Genomic DNA, 27458 nt, shown 5'->3' on the forward strand with positions numbered 1-27458 from the left:
ATACTTTGAAAGTCAACTAGCAAGGATTAAAAATTACAGAATAGTTAAAATAATAACCATTAAAATTTAACTGTTTAAGTCAGATTCCCAAATTTTACAGTGTCTCTCAGGACTTTCTTCTGGCTTAGAATGTCATTAATGTATAGAAGACTCCACAAGCCTTTTTTGTGAATGAAATTTTTATTTACACACTGTATCCAGAAGCAGATACATAAATCCTTATACAATTATTTTTCAAAAATGTGCAAGAAATTACTATAATTTTGTTTACAAACCAAAACACATTAAAATCAATGGACTTTGGATAATTCACTCTGTGGTGTGCTTAGTACAAATAGTGCACACCAGGTCTGAAACAGAGAAAAGTGTAAACTACAGCAATCTGGATTGCAAGTATTAACTTCATGGCACTCCATCATCACTATAAAAATTCTTTAACCCAACAGGTATTCATAAAAAATCCATTTAGAATTTTTTTATTATCTGTGTAGAATTTAGATCACTTTCCAGATACAATAATGCCATATTTTTCACATTATGAACTACCATCTAGGCCATTTTTTATTTATAAAGAATGCCTGTAATTTTTATTCTTTGCAGTCATAGAAAGATTTAAAGAAATTAAATTGGCAATCATTAATTCATCTATAGCTTAGCTCAGAATTTGAAAGTTCAGTAACAGAGAAATATTTCTCATCATAGCCCATATATTGCTGGTATGCTGTTTTAAATTTATAATTCCAGTATTCACACAGATGAAATGCATCAAAACAAAAACTGCACAAATTCTACTTAGCCCAGCAGTCAATATTCACAGAAAGAAAATTGGCTTTGACAAAATGTAAAGTCAGCTCATCTGAGAACAAAAAGTTTAATTAATAATTGTATTTCTGATCCTTCTGACAGAATTACATTTTGATAGAAAGATGGCATTCACTATGTCAACAGCAGGATAAGTGCTATGTCCTTCAAATAGATCAAAGAATACACATCACTTGCAGTTGTTTATAACACTGGCTTACAAAACAAAACAAAATTTAAAAAAATAACAGAGGAAATTGTGCAAATTTATTATTTCCAAATACAAGGTATTTATTTACTCTTCTAATTGATAAAGCAAAGTTATGAGTAATGTCAATCATTTCAGACACTGAAAGGAGTTTTATTTTTAAGTTTCATTTTTAAAACTATTTTTCCTCAATTCAGTTGCATAAAAAGCATACCTTTTGAACCCTTAAACTGTTGTGCTGAATAAATAGCCATATTTCTACTCTATAAGGACCATAGTCTTGTTAGCTTTTGTTCCTAGTGTATTTACTTGCAAAGGTCCCCAAAATATCCTCCATCATCTTTCTTTTATTTGTCAAGGACACTTTGTTCCTCTAATTTTCATGAAGCAGAAGTCAACACGAATTTTGTGGTTATTCTGAGTGCTTCTAAATTGACTCATAACTAAATGCTACTGTGTTTCTTTTATATTAATCTTTATAATAAGAAATTGTAAGTATCTTTAATATTTTCAAAGTATTTTTTCTAAGTTCATTCTCCTGGCTGGCCAGACACCTCACTATGAAAAAGTACTGTGAGGTTCTGATTAAAGAAACCTGTAAAAATAAGTATCTGTGTCTACTTACTACTGATTTAAAGTATTTGGAGCTTAGTAGAAATATCACCACCATTTTTTATTCAGAAGCAAAGTGCTCTATGGTTCTTATGTCCTAGACCTCAATCACTTTTAAATGTTCCTTTTGTGGTATCTTTATGGCAGGGGAAATGACAAAGTTAACTTGACCTGATTAAGTTCACAGATGAACAACACAGCAAGGAAGGCAATTCAAAAATTGGATAGCTGTTTTAAAACAGTTTTTTATTTAAAAAAGCATCATTTATGAGTGAACAACTGAAATTTATAAAGGCATGGGCAAGAATTTTGGCATGTGTGTTCTTGCACGTTTTCAATTCCACAATAAGACCAGGATATTATAGCTTCCAATATTTAGGTTTCAATGCAATGACTGCTAAATTAATGCATGTGGCATAGTATAAACATATGCTTTATGTATTCAATAGTGGTATTAAATGGCAACGAAAATATTTTATATACTATAATCTTTCAAAGATTCTGTAGAATGCATAGGCCCTCTAGTATGGGGAAAGAATTTTTAAAGTGAAGAAAATGCCAGAGGTTTTCTTCCAAAAGTATGCATCTGAAATCCATAAAAATGATTTTCTTTTTCCTCTCCACAGACAGAATCAGAACACTGTACCATACAATAGGTTATTGTGCCTTTTTGAATAAAGTTAGTGATCCTGATTCAGGGGAGGGGGAATGGGACATGACTGGGTAGGGGGAGAAGTCAGTAGAGGAAAAAAAAGAAAACAGAATCCTCCCTTTCATACATATATCTCCATGGCAGAGCCAACAAATCACATGTATAGACTGCTCTAGATTATTTTCTTTTTTAAGTTTAAAACTTTATCAGACTAAAGAGGAAATCCTTATTCTCCCTCCCTTAAAAGCAAAGGCAGTCTCTATCTACCTTTGATTTTCTTCTTTTATTTTTTAGTTAAACATTATGGTCAAAAAATAAATTAAAAAAATATAAATTTTGTCTATCAATTCAGGCAACCCAAGATGTAGTGCTACTGCACCACCTTGCAGCAATACTGTATTCACTTCTAAAGACTCATTTTAGGGTACAGAAATGCTAGATTAAATAAGGAGAAAAAAATGACCCAAACAAGAATGATGTATCAAAGATGGACTATTTTTCTCAGGTGATCTTTACTCATTAGCCACTTCTACCAGAGATGAGGAATATGACATTTTAAAACACAAAACAGGGGCAGAAGCATGCAAAGCAAGGCCTCTCAGCAAGGCAGAGGCAGGCCTCCTTCCCAAGCCAGCTATGACCCCTTTAGCAAGTAACTCATAAAAGTGATAAAAACATGGGACAAAAGAAAACCAAACTAAAATAAAACAGGAAAATGCCATGGATTAACCTTGCAAGATGAAAACATTACAGTGTAGAACCTGTACTCCCCACTGAAAGTCTTTTTTTCCCTACAGAAGGTTAGAATAACTGTAAGCTTTCCAAATGCCAGAATCTTTGACAGATATCATAAACACTTACTTAATTGGTTCAATATTTCATATGTCAAAACATATTTCATGACAGCAAACTGAAACATATTCTGCGGTCACTGTATATCCAAACATCTCTTCCGAATAATTTGAAAGGCTAGGAGAATAGCACTTTAGAGATGCATTTAAACATCCTCCATATAAAATGTTATCAGTCCTGTTCCTTCCTCCTCAAAGGATATAGAAAAAAGGGGAAAATGATCCAAAGGACATTAGTGTATTACTGTACTTTCTGAAGTGAAATAAAAAAAGTAGAAAGATGGAAATGATAAAATTTCAAGTAGCTTGAACATAAATATGGTAGAAATCATCCTATTAAAAGTTTTACCCCATCCCCAAAATGGCTTAAAAATTTATGTTCCCATGATAACAATTCCTAGAGTCTTCCCACAAATCCAGAAAACTTCCTTCCCTTACTCTGCAAGAGTAGGCAGGAGGGAAAAGGAAAGAAAGAGGGGACCTGGTAGGTGTTCATTTATTAACTGATGGCATGATTATAAATGGTAATATTTTACAAGACCCCAGTACCACAATTTTCTTCTAGGTACTATACATTGACTTTCATAGACTGTTTTTTAAAGGCCATTTTTAGAGGACAAAACACTGAGACGAGAAGAAGGCTGAACCAGCCTTCTCAAACACAAGAGTGTACAGACAGTACAAGGCTTAGGAGGAAGGCTTTTTCTTTCCCAAAGATATGCCACATAACCATGTTCTGATCACACAGCTCTGTCTATACATTGGGACATATCTCTACAGAAATGTCTAATTATGACACTAGGAAACAGTTTTTAATTTAGATGTAAAATCAGTAATTTAGAATACCAATATGTTATTTATCCATGATCATTTTTTTTTTCCCAGAGGTTGTTTTAAAGGAAAAAAAAAATTCTATTCAACAAGTTTCATTTGACTTTTACTTATCGTTGAATACACATGAAATGTGCTTTCAATGCATAAAAATCACAGTGGATAGCAGCAAAGGACTTGGGGGAAATTAAGGAGAATTTGATCATTCACATTGTGATTAATCTGCACATTGATGAAAGATAGCTATTTCACACTTCTAAAAATAAACTTGAGATCATTCTTTCAACAAAACAAAACAAGAAAAAAAGCCTCCCAAAATACACAAAACCCCCCAAAACAAACATAAATCCAAATGCATTACTTTTCTTTAGCAGACAAAAATGAAATATTTTTATGGCAGCAAAAGATTTTGATAATAATGAAAGTCTGTAAACTGTAATTCAATCTCTTTTTGTTGTTGTTGTTGTTCCCAAAGTGCAAGATGCAAGATTCCCGTAAGCTTTCAGTAGTGCTTTTCCTGTAAATAATCCTTCATTTTGTTTGGCAAAGGCAGTTTTTGAATCAGGTCTATTCTGGTGTACTGACGTATTACAAAACGACACAGGTACTGTAAAGAGCGCACCTGCATAAACCGGGACACGGGATTTGTCAGTCTCACTGGGTAAGTTGCAGATCCTGGCAGCCGGGATCTCGAATAGCAGAAAGCTCCATTTTCAGAGTCCCTGATTGAATGTTCAATTAAGTCAACTATAGATGTATGTCCCTCCACATCTGGCTGTTCATAAAAACTAAACCTACCATTTGAGTGTTCAATTCTAGTGTGAAGAGTTTTTCCATGGGAACGAAAACTCAAACTTAAAAGATAACGATCATCAGAACTATCTCGAACGAGAAACGAGCCATCAGGCACATTAGCTAATTTTCCCTCTGCCTCCCAGCGTGTAATGGGGCCCCAGTACCATCCTTGTTTTGCAAGCTTTTTCAGTTCTTCTGTGAGGCTTGTCACAACCATAGGACCACTGTTCTGTACAGAGTCATAAACTCTTCCAACTCCTGGGGCAGTGTTAGGATCAAAATTCAAATGGCAGCGCATACTTTCAGCCACATGGGCATCTGTGCCATTTAATCCATTGAAGTTCCTTTGGATTTGATTATTCTGCATTGGAGGTAGCAAAGGTGAGAGTGGAGGGACGTCGCTATGATTAACTCTTGGGCTTTGCAACATGACTCCTGTGGTACCGATCAACAAACCATTCATCGTCTGGTCCACAAAGATATCCGGTGCAACGACTACGTCCTGATCCACTTGGCTCTCATCTTCATGGAAAGCATTTCCCCCCACTTGAGAAGAAACAGTCGAAACTTCCATGGGTGAGGAACTATCCAGACAGTAACTACGTGATCCTTCCAAAGGATACATTCCCTCATCTAAAGGCACAGTATACTGAATGTAGTCCTGAGGCATTAATCCAATAACTACAGGCACATGTTCATCAATATGAAGATGCAAGTCCCCGTTCTGAGATTCCGTATTTTTTAATGCATTTGTTTGTTCCTGGAACACATTTTCTGACTGCAAGTCATGGAAGTCCTTTCGAACACCGTTCAGTGCTGGGCTTGGATTAGAGGAATGGACCAAGGCCTTGACTTTCACTTCCATTTTGATGCAAGTCTCTTCTGAATTTGTAGGTCGGAGTGGCCACGGAGTTGGGCTGTAATGGTGATTACGGAGCGAAGTGGATCTCAGAGGTCTTTGAGCTCGCACATCTTTGAAGGTTATTGGAGCAGATGAGGAAGAAAATGTGTCATCATCTGCAGAGCTTACAGATGGTGTGCTGCCTTTGCCTTTCTGTTTTTGTTTTGCTGAAAGCCTCCTTTTTAACGTACCCATTAAACTTTCACTTTTTGATCTATTTTTGCCTCCTTTTTCATCTTCACTATTGACTTCACAGCTAGCCAAATCTTTACCATAGCAGCTGCCAAACAAGGAGTCATCTTTTCCAAATTCACTTAATGATGGCTGCTGAACCACTACAAAGTCACTTTCATCTTTACTTTTATTTAAGTTAAAGGACTTGCGAATTGTTTTGAGACTAATTTTCTTCATTATGACAAGTTACCAAATCTGGCTGATCGGCAGCGCTTGCGGTGATGTAGCCCTAACACACGAAGAGCAGCTTCTGCTTCATTTATGTGTTTTATCCAGCCTCATTTAACTTCAAGAGCCATTTCCTGGAAAGAAATAAAAAACAATTACATTCACAAAAGAAATATTTCAAAAATTATCTATAAGGGTGTTCCCCTCTCCAAGCAGAACAGAAATTGCAATACTTTAACAACGGGCATCACATAAAAGTAAAAATAGGGAGATGACTTCGAAACAATCAGGCTCAAAAAATGAAACTCCTACATCAGCCTTGGAGATTTCCACAACTTCATTCTGCTTTCAGCACAGTAATTTTTGAAACATACACACACCTCATATTACACTCCCAGGAACATATATTTAATGCATTTATATATAATTTTCAAATATATAAACACTCCTCTCTTTCCAAAGGCTCCTAAAAATCCACACACAAGTAACTACAGAAAATAAAACTACAGAAAACATTCTAATCAACAGAATTCCTACATGCAGGTTAAACTGTGACTGGTCCTAAAAACATGGTCTTATAATGTTATACTTTCTCTACACAAGAAAGTTAATATTTAGAAGGTTCCATATTTATAGGAAAACTAACTGTAGTGAAAATACAGCTTTTCCTGAACAGCAAAGCAACATACATTTACAGCAAGTCTCCTCCTGAACTTCTGTGAAAGAAAGGATTTCCAATCTGTTTTAGCCACAGAAGACCAAGTCATGGGCTCTACTTGCCTAAAATTATTAGAGCTCTTCTTCCTCCAGTATTTCTACCAAGACCTAGTGGACACAGCTGCTCGAGTTCCAGACAACTGCTCCAACCTGGCATCTTGCAGAATCAAGTACCCACAAATTTGATCTTTCTGATTCTTTTTATTCTCCATTGAGGTTTGACTGTATTTTGGGGGGGCTTTGAATGGGCATGGTTTGTTTTGTTTTAATTTTAGCTAGATCTTCCAAAGTAAACAGCTCTGCAAAGAGAAGGACAATGCATGGGAGAGAGAAAACAGGGAAGTTGCTACTCGCACAGAAGTGGGTACTACAATTAGCAGTAACTGTTATTCCACATACCTCCAAATGCGTGCGATGTTAGCAGCACAACCTGCAGCAGCAAGCCTGGCTCCAGGCTAAGCATGGCAAGCTGAAGGACTCTAAGAATCTTTCAAGAAATCTTCCAACCTTGGTGGACTGAGGGGAAAGTAAAAGAGCCCTTATATACACACTTCCCACTTTTCTCCCAGAGTATCACAATATAAGCAAAGCGAGAAAAACAGTGCAATGGCCTGAAATATGTTTTATCAACTAAACAATACTGTTTTCTTAAATAAGCATTCAAAAACTGCATAAAAGCATGGAAGGAAAATGATTACTATAACCAAAAAGCAGTCCACTGCCTATTGCTGCTGCCCAGCCCAACTTCTGTGGTCCTCAAGTACACAAAAGCTAAAGGATATATCCAAAGCAAACTAAAAGGCAATGTGAAGCATCTACAGATTCTGAACTTCAAAACCCCTTGAAAAATTTTAGGTAAAACTCTGCTGCTGGAGGGGTGGGCACTGCTCTATAAAAAGCAGAGGCAGTAAAGATTGATTTATTTAAGTTGTACCCTAGTCCTATCCTCATCAACCAATTTCAAAGGCTGGTTCTGTGTCCTTGTTATAATCTCTGATATTTCCCAAGTCCATCTTTAGAGCACATTCAGATCTTTCCATTTCATTTTCTTAATTACCAAAGTAAATAACACTTTTGTTTCTTTCAATGGGGAGAACTAAAAGGTTTCTCCAGTCTCTAAACTGATTCACTTTCTACCAGCAAAGAACAAACATGACCAGAACACTTCCTAGACAAAAGCCTAAGAATCAATTACTTGCTATAAATGAGTATTAAGACTTAAAAAAACCAGAACCAGTATTTTATGATATGTTCACTAGTTACTTTCCACTTCTAACATGATGCCTGTTCTATCAGGAGTCATGAAATACTAAAACACCATCCTCCAGAGACACAATGTGAACACAATCGTGAGTTATGGGTATGAATTTTCACAGGTTAAAACACTGTTTACTTTCCTACAAGTGCAGAAAAAGGGAGACTTACATGTCAATTAAAAGGAGACTCAAAATGTCATTGACTTTCTAATCCTAAAGCATTTGCATTTTGCCACCTTTCCAATTTGCAGAAATCTTTTTGTCATATGTAACCAAATTAACCTACAAAATGAGTGAAAATTACACCCTCAGGATTGCATTCCTTCTCCTAAACTAACAAAGTCAGAGCATTGATTCATTTGATAAAGTTAACTCTGGTTTTGTGTATGTAGTACCAGAAGCCTGGGAACTATCACATTAGCTCCACCTGTGAAATCCAGTGTTCTCAAACTGCTTCTAGCATCCACAAGCTGATATTATTTCCACTTTTCCAGAAATGTCCTTCTCTCCTTGTGGAAGACACTGTCTGCAGATACCAATCTCATCACTCTTTTGACCAGTACCAGGACTCAAGGAAACAGCAGGAAGGTGATATAAACAGCAGGGGATATTTAGGTTGGATACCAGGAAAAGGTTTTACACACTGAGGGTGGCTGGGTACTGGAACAGGCTCTCCAGGGAAGTGGTCAGAGCACAAAGCCTGACAGAGTTCAAGAAGTGTATGGACAATGCTCTTAAGCACATGATGTAAAATGGTTGGTTTATTAGTTGTATTCTTGTAAAAACTCATGTCAAGATATAAGAAAGGTTTGATGATCAGCTGTAAAGCACATAAAAAACATATATCTATCCAGAAGCCCAGTTCACTCATGCATGAGAAGATGATAAAAATCTAGTGACAGTCCAGGTCAAAGCTCTTCAAAGTAAAGCAGACATACTCACATCATGAGAGCAAGTCTCTAAATAAGTTGTCCATATGAGACGCGCCCTATGATACCTCCTACACATATTTTATCCAGGGTGGGAGAAAACAAATACACTCTGAAGTCAGATACCCAAATTGATCCCAATACATCTCCTTCTTTGCACGTACTTAAAGAGCACCAGCTAATTCTGCATTGTGTATCAATGCATTTAAAAACACTATACAAACAGCCCTCAATAGATGATACACTCATATGTTTGCAAGTATAGAATTCATTGCAGTCTTCATCCAGAGCTGGAGCAGAAGAGGTCAGGCAAGCACCCCTTCCTGGAATACATTAAAATGAATTATGCAACTTCACAACCCTCAGCACAGCAACAGCTTCGCTAGTATTTTGCAAGAATTACGGCGTGACTGAAGCTTCCCACCGATGTGCTCTTCCAGTGCCATCTGCTGTACAGTGAATTAGACAGCCTAACAAGAGACAACTCTAGAAATTCTTCTGGCAGATATTTGCAGCTATTAACAGACTCGAACTCCACCAATGTATTCCCAAAGCCTGGTGACTATATGTGCAGAAACACCTGGAACACACAGACTGCTAATGAGAGATTAATTGAATCCAGAAAGAAATGAGATCTTAACGCACAGAATAATGTGGATTAATGAAATTCAAACTTATAAAGTTTCATCACAAATTCTGCATCTCAGAATTTTTAACAGTATGCAGGTTAACAAAATACAAGCCAGGTTTCTGGATGAAAACTACCAAATTACTACCCAGTAAACACCATGTCACCTTTTGCACATAAAAATACGTGCAATGAAATGCAAAAAATATGTGTCATGAAAACTAAGTTTGTACACCTCACTTGGAGGAAGAGCAACATTTCACATACAAATGTGAAATAACTAGTAAACATAATTAGGGCTACAAGTTTACTTTACAGGCTGCTTCTTAGAAACCTGAAAAGCAGGCCATGCAATGGTATATTAATTATTATGGTGGCCAACATTGATGTATGAAAAATTATGGAATTTTTATATGTATATCAATTATTGCAAATCCAGTTTGCATATTCCAACATTTCAGAGTAGTTTCAGTTTGATGGTACAAAATGGTTTCAGTAGATTGGAATCACATAGCTAACTCTAAGGAGTGTTTGCAAAAGTACACCAACAAAAAAGTCTGATGATACCATCTTTATTAATTTCTGATTTTTTTCACACTTGTATGTTAGGCATACTCATTTCCCAAGACAAATACTATAAACTATGATGCCAAAACACACTACAAGAGAAATAAACCACGAATAACTTTAAGGAGTTAGGACAGAAAACATCATACTGGAAATATAGAGCAAAATACAACTAATGTTTGAACAAAGAATTGTCCATAAAAAGTTTAATTTAAAAGTCATCACAAAAATGACTTCAAATTATTAGTCAATGCTACTTCAGAAAACTTTTCTGAAATGTTAATCTGCTTATTTATTTCCATTAAGTGAAAGAGTTGACCATGACTTCTTTTTCCTGGCCTGCTGTTAAAAAAGAATTCCCTTTAACATTTAGATTTCCTTGATTTTTTTTTTTTCATTTTCTTTGTTTTAACACTATTTAATCCATGAGTGCTTGCAGTAGGTCCTGTTCTTTCCCATATTTGGTTGCAGAATGGAATATTTCTATCTGATTGGTGATTTTCCTCTGGGGAGTAACTTCAGGGTGTTAAATGGCATCTCTATTATGGTTCGTATGTGTATATACAAACTTGTAACTATAATAATTTCATCACTACAACAGCCAAACCCAGTTGCTAATATTAACAGACCTCAGCCAAGGTTACATCTCTGTCACCCAAGGATGGCTGGCTGGGATCTGTATCTGCTCCCGAGCTACCATGGACACACTAACGTGGGGGTGTTAAACTGAAGTCGGCACCACTTGGTATCGGATCAAGAACACACAACATCATGACACCAGAGCTGCTGTTGGAGAAGGAAACTCCAGGGAAGCCAGTAACAGCCAGTAACCTCTTGAGCCATTCCTGCTAGATCTCTCACAAACTGAGAATCAACACCCAAATAGGGAAATAAACAGACTGTACTTTGCATACATCTACTAAAAGACATCACAAGTACCACCTTTCATCATTTTCTTTTAAGCAAACATATGATAATAAAGCATACTGTTAACAAATTGTTTCAATAATGTGGAAAAATTACCAGGAAAATGAAAATGAAACCACTATTGGGCTCTAAGAGCCTGATTAACAGCAAGGGAAAAAGGAGAAAAAAAAAAAAAAAAAAACACAACCCAGCAGTTCTGTGTATGCCAAGGAGCTGAAAAAGAGAAAAGAGCATTTTTGATGAATCAGAAAGGAGAAGTCGCTAAAGAAACCTGATGTGTTCACGTGTTTCACTGCAGGAAATCCCATCCATTGACTGCAAATAAACTTCTGCTTTTAGTTTTCACATAGCTGTGCAGAAGCAGATGAAGAGTGAGAATAATGCTCAGTCAGGCTCTGTTTTTGTTTCTTGCTATTTTACCAGAATGCAGCAGCCAGCCTTGCAGCAGACTGTCTGTCAGCAAAAATTAAGTAGTTTCATAAGCAAAGGTTAGACTTTCTGGGAGATAATATATGAGAATTCCTTTCCAACTAAGGGTCCATCCCCCATCCATTCTGACAGAATGTTTCATTCAACAAAATGTTTCCCCTCCATTGTAAGGTATGGGGTAGCCTCATCTTGATAATGAGGATTTATGGTTATCCAGGATATATATGCAATCCTCTTAAACCATAACACAGTTATGTTAGGAGTTTGAAAAGCTGCAAAACTGTAATGTTCTACAAACCAGCATTTCATTTTACAATACAGACCAACTTCATATTTTGTAAAAGGAATGAATTTTGAAACATTTTTGCTCTAAGATGGCAAGGAACAGATTCTGTGCCTATGTATTTGAGAACAACATAAGTGTTTGAAATTAATATCATGAAAATGAAAGGAAGAACAGGAAAATCACAGTAAAAACAAAATTAAATTGCATTTCTGCACTTCTATTCATTAAGAAGAATGCATAAATGTCTAAATGCTGGAATGTATGTTGAAAAGAACAAAATATATGTAATTGTATGGGTGCACGTACTAAAACCCAATGCAGTTTGGTTTCTGAATCCTCTATTATGCATGTCCAAACCTAATTTTAGAAATGCTATCCATCCGTTCAAAGCATATGCCAGAAAGACAGAAATAATAAACCAGACCATTCTCTCAAAGTGATTTATTTGTGGTCAGCAATAATCTGACCACTCTTCATGTTAGTGACAAAATAATATAATTGTGAGAAACACTTCTCCAGCCCTTCCCAAAAAAGGAAAGAAAACACTCAGCAGACATGCAGCAGCTAAATAGGACCACTTCACGTTGACTTATATTGATTTTGGTTTCGCTTTCAAAGTTCAGGCTGGTGTTTCTACAGCAAGCACAGAAACCTTGTTACTGTGTACAGCTTCCAAAACATGAACGAAGACAGCTGAAAAGGGCCTGCTACAAAAATAATATTTTGACGAGGAGACATTAAACAGGTACCATGAATGATCTTTACCTACTGTGCTGTGTCAGAACAGACATTCAACTTCTCAGGCTCACCGAAGAACCCCACAGTACGAGGGGCACGTATCAAATGGGCAATACAGAATACACCACTCAGTTAACACCCAATGCTACATTACATTGAAACATTTGTTTCCTGCTTCCAGAGGAAAAACATCAGTAGGACAAAAAAAAAGGAAGACATTGTAAGGAGAAAGAGGAAAATACAGGAAAAGTAATTGAAAGAGAAACCTCTTACCATATGGTACCATTACAGAAATGATAATTCTAGGAGGTACTGAAAAACATCTGGAGGACAACTCAGTCATTGGTCACAGCCAGGACACTGTGTCATGAGAAGAAAGTCCTGCTAGTCAAACCTGATTTCCCTTTATGACAAGGTAACCCACCTAGGTGATCAAAGGAAGCAAACTGTGTTATCTTTTTGGATTTCAGTACTTTTAGGTACTGTCACAGGACCCTTCTGGACAAAACGCCCAGCACACAGCTGGATAAACACAGCATGGGATTGGTGAGAAGTGGCTCACAGGTCGGACACAAAGGGTTATAGTGAATAGGGTGACATCAGACTGCGACCTCTCCCCAGTGGGGCTCTGCAGGGCTCCATCCTCAGCCCCGTGCTTCTTTCAACACCTTTATAAATTACTTTATAAAAGGACGCAGAACTGGAAGAGATACTGAGCAAGTTTGCAGATGACACAAAATCGGGAGGAGCAGAGAGGTCCTGCAGAGAGACCTTGACAAGTCAGAGGGCTGGGCAAACACCAGCCACTCAAGTTGAACAAGGGCAAGTGCCCAATTCTGCACCTGGGATGGGGCAATCCCGGATGTACAGACAGACTGGGGAATGAGGTGCTGCAAAGCAGTGCCACAGAAAGGGACCTGGGGGTCCTGGTCAATGGCAAGTTGAACATCAGCAGTGCCCTGGCAGCCAGGAGGGCCAAGCCTGTCCTGGGGGGCAGCAGGCACAGCATCACCAAGCAGGCAAGGGAAGGGATTGTCCGACTCTGCTCTGCACTGGGGGAAGCCTCACCCCACATCAAGTGCCTTACAATTCAAAATATTCTGTGATTCACATTTCTGTTGAAAATTATGAGGGTTTGTACAGCATCACTGCATATACTACAAATTTTTAAATATTGTCATTCTCCCTAAATTATAAGTTGTTAATTTGTTATAGATATCTTTTTTTGCTTCTGCCTGTCTCAGTCACCTGATACGAGAATAAAGACAGAGGAAGTAGTTTTAAATTACTATAGCACCAAGCAAGCATGCCTGATAATTTTGTTTTCTTTAAGGTACAACATGGGATACTCTCTTCTTCAGGAGCAAAAATGAGAAAACAACATATCAGGAAAGCTATGAAGTCACATTCACAAGGGAAAAAACAAACCCAAAACAAACAAACCCCGAAACAAAGTTAAACATAACTTTTAAACACCTCACTTGCTACACTATCTAGCCAACAGGTGGCTTCATAGCCCATGTTTGTAAAACAAGTATCTTCACCAGTAAGTAGTAAACTGCTCACCTTTCCACTTACACTTGTCATTTATGCTAATCTGACAGACAACCAGGACAATATGTAATTGGCCTTTATTCCTACAAATAGCATCCACCTGGCATCAAAGATATTTAAAAAAAAAGGAAAAAAAAGAAAAAATTCTGCACAAATGACTCCAGGTAATACAATTCCTTTCAAAATATCCAGATAGAAAAAAAAAAACCTAACCTTTTAAAAAGTATGCCAAAAACATAGTAATTAAATTATTCAAGCAATAATTCAAATTTAGCTGTCTAATGTATTCCAGCAGGAACGAAAGAAACGTTGTTAAACTCTAAAAGATAAATATATTTTATAGCAACCTGTCTACCAAATACACAAACTGAAACAAAGGCACCTGAAAAAGCTTTCAAGATAGGACTGGCTTTATAATTCACTACACAGAAAAAGAGGATTCTGTTTTTCTACCATTTGCAGCACATTCATGTTCTGCAGCTGGAGAATGTGTAATTGCAGGAAGATTCATTTTCCGATTTTTCAGCTCTTCTGGAAGGCCCAAGCAAACAGCAATACACTGCAGCCTTACACTGTTTTGTACCATTGTGCCTTGCATCTCATGACTGAGGCTGACTCCAAATTAACCTCCCCAGAACAGTTTTTCATTGAGACTGAATGACCCTTGGAACTTGTATGACCAGGTAGAATCTCCAATGTTTTTACTGCTATCACCCCCAGCTTCCTCCATCAGGCCATTTTCACTAAGAATAAAAGCCTTTCCTTAGAAGATAACACTATCCTCTCAATTCAAGCTAAGATGCAGCAATTCTTTATGAGACAGTTAACCCTCGACATAAATGGAAGGATTAAATGAACTCATTTATGGTCTGAGGGGAAAGAACACAGTGCCTTGATTAAAGAGAAATCAAAGTGGAAAGATCTTCCCCAACATCTGTACAGAGTTCACACATGCAGAGAAGGAAGCAGCTAATAAGCACAGTCCCCAGAACCACAGAGAAAAAAGGACTGACCTCTGTTTTGGGACTTCCTTCACTAAATTATCAGAGAAATACAATGTATTTGCTACACAGATGTCACAAAGGTCTTACCATTCCCCTCCAGACCATATAAAAAGGTTTACTGTCAATACTGGATACTCCTTACCGTGCATCAAGGCATCTAGTTGCCATACAACTCAGATTTGTTAAGTTTTCAACCTGCAGACTCCGGCCTCTATGGCTTTCCTTTTTTATACGCATTAAATCAGTTCACATCTCTAAGCTCTAACAATGGAAAATTCGAACAGAATACAAACACCAATAACTCATATCATTCATGTGTTCATTGTGAAAGAAAAGTAATTTTGTGAAATTATCATAGATTTAGTTCAATTTTTTTTTAACTACAGACAGCAACATTTTTCCAAAGCAATAACCAATTGTGTTACTACAATACATATATAACATATGCATAATTTGAAAGTGTATGCATCCTTTCAGTAAAACTCATTGAAAAGAGAAATAGATATTCAGTGAACTATGAAAGACCTGGGATGAAAAGGCATTGCCTACATTTAAACAGTAAGTATATTTAGTCAACCAAGGTCATTCTAATCCCTGTAATAACAACAAATACATAAAATACTGCAAAAGTGTGTCTCACATAAAGTAAGAGGCTTCTATTCAAGAAGCCAAGTTCCCTAGTCACTTCTCAAAAGTTCACGAAAAAAAAAGCTCCAGAGTTAAACTCACATTCAGAGACTATTGTTTGTTTTAGCATTACTTCCCATAGAAAGAAAACTCAACCATGCAAGGTTTCTGTGTATGGCCTGAAGTCCCACGAGGGCTGCCCAACCAAGTTTTATCAAATAAGCAGAAAGGCAGTGTCCCAGCTAAGAGAGCAGCCATGGCAAAAATTCATATATTCTTACATATACAAAAATCCAAGGGCATTGCTAAACACAGGAAAAGCTTTCTCTGGAACTCAAAAGTATTTTGAAAAGCAAGGAGAAAAGTGACATGAAACATCTCCATTTCTCAAGAGAGATGATATTCACATAATCTGTTTCATTGTAACATAAAAATGTTTACCTCTGACCTTAAAGTTACCAACTACATTCACTAGAAGTAAAAGTATTTTGTTACTGTGACTGGTTTTACAATTCTGATCAACTGTTAAAAAGCAAAAGGCTTAGGAGATACTTTTTATATCACTGCATTAAGAAACCAGCAGTGCAAAATATAAAACTTTTAAAAATTGCCTCTAAGTTCCACTAACAACTTACTTTCTTGAAAATTTAAAACATTATCACTAAAATAATCGCAATCAACTTCTCTGAGCAAGTAAAATCCTTTGTGCTTTCCCTCTTGAACAGCATAGTGAGAAAAGTAATTTTATATCCTTTATCTGAACCATTTCTATAGGAAACATAGTAGACAATTTCATTAAGGTTCAAAGTCCTAGAACTCAGAAGTTGAGAAAAGCCAGAAGAGTTTCCTAACCAATTCTCTTTCTTCTTTCACATGTGGGACAAAAATGTTTACATTAATGCTGCTCTCCAACATCCTTAAAAATGTATAGTCCTACCATTTACTTACAGGACACCAATTAAACTCAAAATTCCAGACAGAATTATTGACTTCATTAAGGACATTTTTTCTGTCTCTCTGTCCAACATTTAAATGTTAGTGCACAGGCACTCAATGCTCTATTCAACACTTCACGAGTCAGAACACAGAAAGATTAATTTTCACTTTTTTTAGATGGATTCATAAGCTGAATAACATGCACCATCAGGCAAAAAGAAGGTAGTTTAATTCTGAAACCTAAATTTTAAATTCACATAATGTGGAATTATGGGGGAAAGGGGTGAGAGCTGCTGGGATTTTGAGAAAACACCTACCCTACCTAAATCTGAAATCTCCCACACTTCTGTAAGATGGCAGCAGAACCAAACAACAGCAGCGCCATGAGTTGACTGCACCAGCAAAGTGCCGTGTGCTGCAAGATATCACGTAAACTTCCTCTGGTCCCTTTCAGAGGTTTGCTGACAATGGAGGAGTAAGTCAAACATACAAGCTTGGGTTTCATTATTCTTTTGAAATATACCAAAACTTTCTATCACTGTCCTCTAGTCACGATGCAACTTCCCTACTTCCTTTAAAACTTCACAATTCAGCAGATATTTCACAAAGTTCTTTCAGCCAGTTGTTTTATTTATCAAAAAAAGTAAGCAAATGAATAGCCCATGTTACAGTACCAAGATGTATCAGGTAGCAGGATGAGGAGCAGAGAATCCATCAGTGGTATGCAGCTAAAGACATTAAAAAATACAGAAAAAATAAACCACCAAAGTTATGGAGAATTGTAGCAAAAAATAAAACAAATCCCCTTCTTCCCTAAAAAAAAAAAAAAAGGAAAAAAAAGGAAAAAAAGCACAGCAAAACTCAAACACCTTTCAAGGTTACTTCTAAACTATTGATTAAAGTAATTGAAGTACAACCTGCAAAGAAAGCAAATTCAGACTAACAAATAGGCCAAGGCCCAGAGTTTAAGTTTTGCATGGTACAAGCTCTCAGTTGGCTAAACTGGTGTCACTAGCATGGCACAAAGCATTCCCACAACCCCCACCCCATTCTGCTTGTAACAACAGATCTGACTGAGGCTGATGGCCTGCTTTCCAAAAATACAATTGAAAGCCAAGTACATTTTGACAAACTGCAAAGGTCAGAACTGTAACTACTCTTACCTAAAATAAAAAAAATCTGGCTTTTTTCCGAGTTAGAATTCTTTTTTTTTTCAGTATCAAAGCATAAGCAGTCCCTCTAAAAATCTACAGGAGCTGCAAGTACTTTGGGCATACTACAACAACCAAATTCCTTAAAATTTTCACAGACATGTGGACCTTTGTTGTTCTTGAAAATCCTTCATATACAGGGAGCAGCTTAATCAAGGAAGTATCAGAATTTCAGAGACCTTTTTTTCTTTTAACTCAAAGCTCCTCAGTAGCCTTTAGTCTTATAAAGGCATATAAAAGCAGTAGTACTTAGTGTTAAAAGAAGAGTATCAGTGGCTGCCCTGTGGTTAACACCTTTATCTACATTTTTAATACCGTCTATCATCACTCAGAACCATGCCACATAAAATTCAGTGGCAACCACTTCTTTTTATGGACATCATGAGAAGTGGAAGCATGATCATAGAATTCCTTTGGATCACATAAGGAGCTTGCACAAATGGAAATCAAACTACAAAGTCTAATTACTTGGCCAGTGGTCCTAGATACCACGAAAGGAGAGTCTCACTTAATACATCCTACTGTGCAGCAACAGCTTCAGATGCAGGATGAATTGGGAGAGAAAGTCAGATGCGGGTTTTCCCTCTCCAGATCAGTTGCTTACTCCACCATGTTGAGAAAAGGCACACTACCTAGATGATTTTCAGCTCTGTTAATCTTCTTCAGAACGGCTTCAGAAGAAGGAATAGAAATCCTTTCACACTACAGAGCAACTGAAAGGCTGGTGTTCAGAGTAGCCCTCATACAGAAAGGACAGAAGTGGAAGATTTACCGTGGCTATCTTACATTCTGAAAGAGGGCTCTACCTAGCAAGCTGTTATATCCTGTACTTTTACATCACTGGGAAATGCAGCCTGTACTGCTTGCAGTCTGTGAAACCTGTATGTGCAAATGACAAGGAAATTTTTAGCTACACACTTTTGTATTTAATTTCATATTTCAGTGCAGATACATTTTGTCCTTCATATAGATGACAGGCCCAATATCCACCTATTATCTATGGTCCTAAATAAATAATAGTGACAACAATCCACTCACACACACTTAGGAATCCATTTTAAAGGCAAGGAGCATTTAGTACATCAAACATAAGGAACCCACTCTTACATAGTTGCACCTCAATTCTATTCTGGAACTCACATACTATTTAATGAGATACAATTTGACTGAGATTGTCACATAGTATCAGCAAAAGAAGGATCAGACTTCCATGGCCAGGAAAAGAGATCCAATCAGTGAAACAGAAAGTAAGGTTTACTTTACAGACAAGCCAGTACAACACAACATTCCAGAAGGCAGGGGATGAAGGCAGGAACAGAACTTCCTTCTCCATATTTAAAGACTGGGGGGATCTTGAGTCAGGTGGTGCCCAAGGGGCAATCATCCTGAGTACCTCTAATTAAGCAGTCTCTTCTGGAACATGCTCCAGTAACAGAATCTGTACCAGTCAAGCACCAAGCACTATGTGCCCACTGATCCCCCCCATGTGTTTGGCCTGGCTGCCCCTCCAAGGTCTTAGGACCCACTGCAGAAAGTAATCCAAGCTCTGCATTTCAGAAATAAGAGTGCAAAACACAGCTTATTTAAAATATTTCCCTTCCCAATTTCACTGGCAGGAGGCCCAATAAGAACAGAGTAAATTAATTATCTTCTTTATGGTTTAGAGTCTATCCACACATGGGAAATAGGAGACACGGCTGTGCTTAAAGTACTCTCAAATACATCAGGTAAACACACCTGTAGAGAGAGTGTTATCTCCAGCTAATCTCACAAAATTAATTTTACATTTTCAGTTTACATTTACAGTTTCCCCTAAAAAAAGAAGGCGAAACATTACATAAATTTCTATTTTCACCCTTTTAAGTCCAAGGGTGCTTGTAAGAAGGCACATCCCCTAACACTGCACAACTTGCACACTGACCAGAATAGGAACAGAATTTTGACTGCATAGGCAAAGCTGTTTAGCCATCTTTTCCATAAAGTCCTGACTTGTCAGAGTAAAACCTTTTTACAGGACTAGACCAGTTCTGACAAAACTTAGTCTACATGCAAATTTTCTCATTTTGGGTCAAAATGAGAGAGCCTCTTAATTATTCATGATTAAGATCAGGAACTGCTTTTTTTCTCCTACACCTACACTCTCATCACCTGCAGACAGAAACGGCTCACTACGCCAACCAATGAATCTGATGGCAAATGTATTAATGGCGGTTTTTAGACAGACACTGTTTTGTCCCGATGCACAATGGAAGATGGTTGGTTCGGGGCTCTCGTGGGTTTTTTTTAAATAACGTTGCCAGTAGCAGGAAATCATTTTATACTTAACCCCATAACTATCTGATTTTGCTAATATTCTGTCCTAACCCAACGAAGATTAATTAACTGTGAGCAGCCATTTAACTCAATGGGACTCCTCACTGTACATTGTATTCAGCTTGCACATGAAAAAATTGGGCCTTACACTGAGCAACTTTGCATCAGTGTATAAATTGTTACACACAGACAGGATCAAAGATAAAATTTTCACTGTCTGTATGAAGTAATGTGCTCTATCAGATTTACACAAACTCAAAGCCCTTAAGATAGCTATCTCCAGAGCAAGGTCAAATTTCTGCAGAGCCAGGAGTATCGAAGCCTGGCTGCAAAAGCTAGCTAAGCTTCAAAGTTCAACCACGAATAAAAGAGTCGTGTCCATGCACACTGACTTTCTTTTCTCCAGTTCTGACATTAAATTTAAAGACACACTATAAATAAAATGAAGGAAAAAAAAAGTATTAGCCCAATTCAAAAAAAAAAAAAAGTCAAGGGGATACATACTTTTCAATACTGATACAGAGAACTTAAGTTCTTTTTTTTCTTCCCTGTCAAACATTTAAAACACTGCAGATTCCAAAAGCACTTATTTTTGTAATACACAGAACATACAAGTCAGTACTGATATAACAACTTCAATTCACTGTCTTCTTCTGATCATCACTGGATTAGATAACAGCTCAGATAAGTGCCATTGGTGAATAGAGACTTTTATCCCAGCAGTAAGGGACCACAGAATATTTACATTCACTGCAAGTATTTTCCCAAGTAACTGGACTTTTTGTACAAAATAATGCCAAAGACTAATGGCTAGTATTTTATTACCTCTCAGCATTACTTACTACTACTAAGCAGCAGCTCTTTTCCTTTCAAAAGCCAAAGAGGAAGAAAGTTAATGTTTCAGTGTGCATTGATCAGCACTGGGTTTGCCTCTTTTCTGCTGCAGAGAGAGCAGGGAGGGGAAGGAATAAAAAAGCCACTAGGCACCTACCTGACACAGACTGAGACTTAAGCTCTTACACCTTAGTGACTTGTAGGTCTGAATACACAAACCAACTATTCTAGAGCCAGGCTCCTCAGGCTGACCAAAATTCCACCTTGGAAAACTCCCCCAGCACAAGTTTCACCCAAAGCAGTATCCCTGCACAAACAGCTTCTGTTAGTGAATCTGGCGAGAATTCCTTACTCGCCCAGTTCCCACCAACTCCTGAAAGAACATCCATCTGAAAAGCTGCCTACCCTGTTTTTGGAGTACAGCTTCCACACAGCTCATCCTAGAAGGCACACCTTCTGTAATCAAAAACCTTTGCCCTGCTGACACTTGTCTCTGTTTCTCTATTTGATTAAAACTCCTAATCTGATACCTGATTACTAACCCTAAGGGATTCCAAGGGTATTAAAACCCATAACTGATGTCAAAACCAGTCAAAATTACAGCTTGTAACTGCCCAGTCCTGCAGCACTTACTGAGGTAAAGCCAGGAGAGACAGAATTCCTGAAATCAGAAGGAACAAAAGCAGAAGGCAAGCTTGACCACTGTATTAGAGACATCATGGGACCAAAAGGAAACATTTGGAGTAGCCTACTATGTTCTCAACCTATTTGAGGAATGCAGACTGCTTGGAGAAGGAAAAACAATCACCTACTCAAGACTCCTACAAGCTACTGTTTTAGCACATTTACCAGAAAACGTCAAGATTAATTAAGAATAAAACTACTCAAGAAAAAACAAGAGATCACACACTGTAAAACCAAATCTGACTGGAATCTCATTTCCAACAATGTTTTCAAAAGTAGCACTCTATGTACTGTTTTAAGCAATACAGAATATCCCTGAGAAAAAATACAGATTTAATAACTTTGGGAATCTCAAATGCTAAAATTAATCACTTTATCTTCTAGCTGCATTCACCACATGAATTCAAGACCATAAAAACCTATCACAACTGCTCTTACAGGTCAGTATCATACACATCCAAGTTAAATGACACAAGTACAGCTGCAGATTATACAGAGCACTAAAAAGCAAAGAACAATACCATATATGTGTGTGGTTTACTTAATAATATGCACAGCTCATTTTCATGGTTTAAATTTTTAACTTCAGACCACTTAAACTCTCAAAAAAATTACTAATATCTACTATCTATACCTTCACTTCCAGAGAAAATGGCTCCCATCCAAAACTATTTTACAGCAGTTTACAACAAGATTAATTGGTATTTACAACAAAAACTCACTCACTTTAAAAATCTAAGATTTTTTTCAAATTGCCAACCTATTGCACTTGGCAGATTACAAAAACACTGTTCCCCAGAAGACAGAGCATGAGAGGCTATGTGCATGAAATCTACAAAAAAGGAAGCAATGTTAGGGGAGCAGCACCTGGACAGAAATGTCTATATGCAGCATTCTATGCTTGGCTTTACCTGCAAGAAAGATTTTTTTCATATTCCTTCAATGGAGTTTAAAGTCAGAGGCAGAACAAGTCAGCCACTCTATTGACATCCATGCTAAACAAACACCTACATTTAACTTGCATAGTTTTCTTGGTGATGCAGCAACCAAGAAAGAATTTTTTAGGTAACATGTGGCCTCATAAATGAGGCCAGCTGAGTTCCTCAGAGTCCAAAGTGTTATGTGAATGGTTAAGGAGACAGAAAAGGACCAATAGTTTTCAAAGTATTTTATCTTAATATTTTCCAGAAAATAATTTAATGAGAGATAACAGTTTAATTAATCTTTTAAAAATTAAAAATATGCAAAGATGGGTTCTTAAATCCACATTACAGATTAATGAAGAGCAGTTAGATTTGCAAAACCAAACACCTCAAAGCCTTCTGAAATTGTCTGGAGTTCCAAATACTTATTGTTTTCATGCCTGTACATGACAAAAGAAGACCACAAAAACTACCAAAACAAAATATCCAGAGCAACTTTTATTTAAGTGAGCTTAAGTAATACCTGAAGAGCTAAATTTCTAAGGCTTTGATCTGAAAATTTTAATTCTCAAAATAAGTAGACAAAGCCAGATTTTGCTTCACATTGCCTATTCAAATTCAGTGTAGACTCGAGCAAAGTTTGTGTACTCTTTTTCATAACGTTGATGTCAACACTTTACATACAGTTAGCTTTCCATTTTCATCCAGGGCAATAATTATAGGCCAGTTTGCTTTCAGTTTGGTTTTTTTCACCAGGAGAGGCTGAAGTAGGGGACAGGTTTTTGTTTCAATAGCTTTTTCAATTCAGCTACGGGGGAAAAAACTTCTGCAACAAAAAGCCCCAAAGTTTCTAAATCTTTCTTTCAAAAGTAATGTAACGAACTATTTTTAACACAGAAATTTATTCAACTTGCATAGTACAGTGTTTTAATTCAGAAATTAATTATTTCAAGAGGAAAAAGTAAAACAACAATAAAAGAAGGAATGTACTGTGTACCATGAATTTTTTTATTCTGCAGTATCAAATATATATTTGAGTGGTATGAATCTGCTTTTTAATTCGGGACAATAAATATCCCATTACAAGCACAATCATCTTCTTTTCTACAAAAACATACTGTTGTGTGCAATTTGACATCTGACATCATCAAGAATGATTTTTAAAAACGTTTTTCTTAAAGGATACCTCCTTCTCTATTACTATAAATTTATTGGGAGGGTCCAGGATAAAGGTGGTAAGACCCTGGGACCTTTGTCTTCTGAAGATGGATATTTATTTCCAGAAAATCAGATGTGCAACAAAACAGAATGCAAACAAATTTTAGAATAAACCTAAGGCCAAGGAATATTACAGATATAATTATTTATTTTCTGGAAAATAAAAAACATAAAAGAGAGTTCTCAACCCAAAGTTCTGTATTTGCTCTCAGTTTAATACTTTACAGCACAAAATACACAGTTACATGGCATAAGATATCTATCTCTGTTCTGTTTTTCTTCCTACCCAATTTATATTCAAGCCATTTTAGCATCTGTATTACATTCCCTTTTATATTATTTGTATCTTATTTTCTTCCTTGGAGCATCAGAACTGCTTGAGCCACCCTCTCTAATTTGTTACTAATACGCATCAAAGCCCTATCACGAAAACACTGAGGCACACACCAGCTGAGAACAGCGTCCTCCCTATCTATTTTATGTTATTGCATTGTACTACCCAAACACTGCTAAACTAGTGCTGTGTAGGCCCAAGAGGGCCGTAAGGAAAGAGAGAAAAAGGCACTTGAGTTAGGGATTAGCCTGGACTATGGCCCCAGTTTTGCCAACAATAGCATAGTAAATATGTGGTGAACTCAGGGCAGCCCTACCAAATGAAGTCCTGCAACTGTTCATGTTTGAATTATTGTAAGACTATAAAAAAATTAATAAGAAAGAGCAGAAATAATTAACTTGCTTTGTACGAACAACTTTTTGTTAAGAGTTCGCTCTCACTCTACCAATTAATTATGTTAAGGAGAGTCAGAAGTTGTAATCTACTCACAGAACAGTAAGAACCAGTTACCATTTCTTCAAACCATCCCTCTCCAAGAGTAAGCCAAGGTTACTGACCAACTTCACAATCTAGGATCAAAGAAGTTAATAGCATAGTGTAAATTAACACACAACTGGTTTTTAGATTTCAGTACGTCAAGTTTTTATGAAACCTAGAATTATCCATCACGTCTCCTGAATGCATGCAAACACTTTGATGCTGCAATACATGCAGTACATTAAAGTGATGCTCATGGAACCCCTGGAAACAACACAGAGCTTCTCCCTCTAACTACTCCATACCCTTGCAGCTATCCAGGGAGTTAGCTCATGTGGGTATGTCTGCATAACAGTACTCTGTTATCACTTAAACTTTTAAGTATTAAGGTTTAATTTCATTTGATTTTAGCTTTACAAAAATCTACTTAAATCTCAAAACTCGGAATATAGGGAATGCATCCCTGATTAAGCATACAAGAGGTGAACCTGTTTCAAGTAAAAGCTCAGTTCCAAGCACAGAGCAATGCCAAAACCCCAAGAAATATTGAATAGGAAGTGAAAACTCCCTTCAAGTACTGTTTAACACATCAAAAAAGTAAGCATTTTGAAAAAGCTGAAATTGTCTTTCTTAAGTTACACATAAATCTGTGAGTTCTGACTACTCTCTTATTGCAGAAGACTCAAAAAATACCTACACACTCTCTAGTTGTTGAGAGTCTTCCAGCCAAGCTAAGTAATTTATTTTATAATCGCACCAAAGCTTCCATATTTTCTACAATCCAAAGATGTGTCTATTAGCACAAACAAAAACTAGAAACGGTTCTGTTTTTGTCCACCCAGAGCAGAAATGCAGATGCATTATTCCTTGAATACTTGTGCAGACAGCAACTCTCCAAGACAGGAGGCCTGCAGCAGGCGTTTTTTAACTACAGGTGTATTAAGAGGACAGACGTGACATAAACATTCTTGGCCTGTAGGAAAGAGTGGTTGCGCCCTCACAGTGAAAAGGCACAAGAATTTTTTAAGGGGAAGTCAGTTTTCCTGACTAAAGCATATTCTACGAACAACTTCTTTAATGCAGTAATATACTCCACATGATAAACAAAACACTATGTTCCAAACTAAGACGATTTTGAAAACATAGGAAGAAAAATAAAGAGGACAGAAAGACATAGCCAAAGTACCCTCACATCACAGAAGCATCATCCTCTGCATCTCTCAAAAACCCGTTGTTTTGCAAAGGCTTTTTTCATGAGCAAACGGGTTGGCATGGGCTAGTTGTTTTCTAAGTGGCATCTTTACGGAAAGAGAGTGTAAAAAGCAGCTCGAAGAACAATGAAAGCGAGTAAAGTTTGCGGATCTGGTAATGCTTTTGTTAAAGTCAAGTTCTTAAGTGCCGCCTGTCACAGAAAGGAGCCTCTCTCGCTCGCCCCTTCGGGAGCCCTTGGCGCACCCTCACCCCGCAGCAACCCGGGGCTCCCCCACCGCACAAACCCCGAGCCGGCTGCCCAAATCGTGACCTCCGTGCACCCGCCCCGCCGGAGACGGGGACATACAATCCTCAAATGAAGGCGGGTTTCACGGCGGGGTAAAGGGAACTCAGCCCAATTCCGCCGCCCCCCACAATGGCACCAGTATGCGCGGGGTGCATTCGGGCAGCGGCCCAGGGTAGGAGCACGGCAGCCCGGCGGGCCCCGCTGCCGCCACTGGCGGGGACGAGAGGCTGGCCTGGCCCCCTCCTGTCACGGCGGGGGCTGGGCAGCGCCTCGCCGGCCCGGGCCCGGCACTGCTTCCCTCCCGCCCGCCCGGCCGCCTCGCAGGCCGCGCCGCGGCCCCGGTGCCTCCGCAGGGCCTGGCACCGCCGCGGGCTCGGGGAGCCCAGCAAACAAAGGAGCGGAGGCCGGGGCCGCGGCCCGGGAAGAGAGTGGCAGGCAAGCGGCGAACGGCACCGGCCCAATCCACCGGCTCCCCCTGGACCGCAGCAGCCCTCCGCGCCCGGCGGTGAGGGCGGGGGAGCCGGGCCGCGGTGCGCCGTTGCCCCGGGGACGCTCACCCAGCGGAGGCCGCGGTGTCCCGCTCCCGGCGCGGGCCTCTTCCCGGGCACCTCAGCGGCGCGGCCCGGCCTCCGCCGGCTCCCGGGCTCGGCGGGGAGCAGCCTCCGGGGGTGGCGGAGCGGCACTCACCGAGGAGGAGGAGAAGGAGGAGCTGGCTCTGCTGTTGCTTTCGCGGGGCCCGGCCCGGCTTCGGCTCTGGCTCCCTCCCTCGCCGTGCCGCCGCCTCCCTGTTCCTGGCGCCGCCGCCGCCGCTTCCTCCGCCTCCTCTGCCCCCACCCCTCCGTCCTCGGAGGGGCGCACGGGGGCGGCGAGCCCGCGATGGCCGCCGCCTGCAGCAGGCACGGCTACGGCTGCGGCTGCGGCGCCCGCGCACAGCCCGGCGGCGGCAGGAGGGCCGCGGGCATCCCCGCTCCGTCCTCCACCCGCCCGGCCGCCCCCGCCGCCCGGCGGAGTCCACCAGCCCCCTGCGGCCCGTCTGCCCCGCAGAAACCGGGCCCCTTCCCTCACTCGGGTCCGGGCGCCTCGCCCCGGGCTCGTTCCCGCTTGGCGGCCGCGGGAAACCCGCGGGGGGCGGCCGGGAGCAGCGCTGGAATGGAGGCAGGGAGGCGGTCTGGCTTTGTTAGCCCTGGCCCTCTCCTCTCCCCCACCGCACCGGTGTGTGACCGCTCCGCTGGGCGACAGGAGTTCCTCAGCCAAGCCCACAGGGAGCTGCCTCCCCTGTTCCTTCGGGCAGGGGCCGCCCCTCGCTGGTAGCGCC

At 39.0% G+C, this 27458-nt stretch overlaps 1 protein-coding gene across 7 annotated transcripts; it reads right to left on the minus strand.

The window, feature by feature from the left end:
* Positions 1 to 26971, minus strand: SOCS6 (suppressor of cytokine signaling 6). 7 transcript variants are annotated; one of them, XM_014264320.3, is made up of 4 exons: positions 26831 to 26921; positions 24658 to 24737; positions 7170 to 7286; positions 1 to 6187 (listed from the first exon to the last, which is right to left on the minus strand). In XM_014264320.3, the coding sequence occupies exon 4, from the start codon at positions 6060 to 6062 to the stop codon at positions 4458 to 4460; it is 1605 nt and encodes a 534-aa protein (XP_014119795.1). In that variant the 5' UTR covers positions 6063 to 6187; positions 7170 to 7286; positions 24658 to 24737; positions 26831 to 26921; the 3' UTR covers positions 1 to 4457. The 7 variants fall into 7 exon arrangements, with proteins under 7 accessions (XP_014119795.1, XP_026646784.1, XP_005482943.1 ...); XM_026790983.2 differs by having other exon boundaries at positions 26701 to 26838; XM_005482886.4 differs by lacking the exon at positions 24658 to 24737 and having other exon boundaries at positions 26831 to 26971.
* Between the last annotated feature and the right edge of the window lie 487 nt (positions 26972 to 27458).

This window comes from Zonotrichia albicollis, chromosome 1 (genome assembly GCF_047830755.1).
Source record: "Zonotrichia albicollis isolate bZonAlb1 chromosome 1, bZonAlb1.hap1, whole genome shotgun sequence".
Taxonomy (NCBI): Eukaryota; Metazoa; Chordata; class Aves; order Passeriformes; family Passerellidae; genus Zonotrichia; species Zonotrichia albicollis.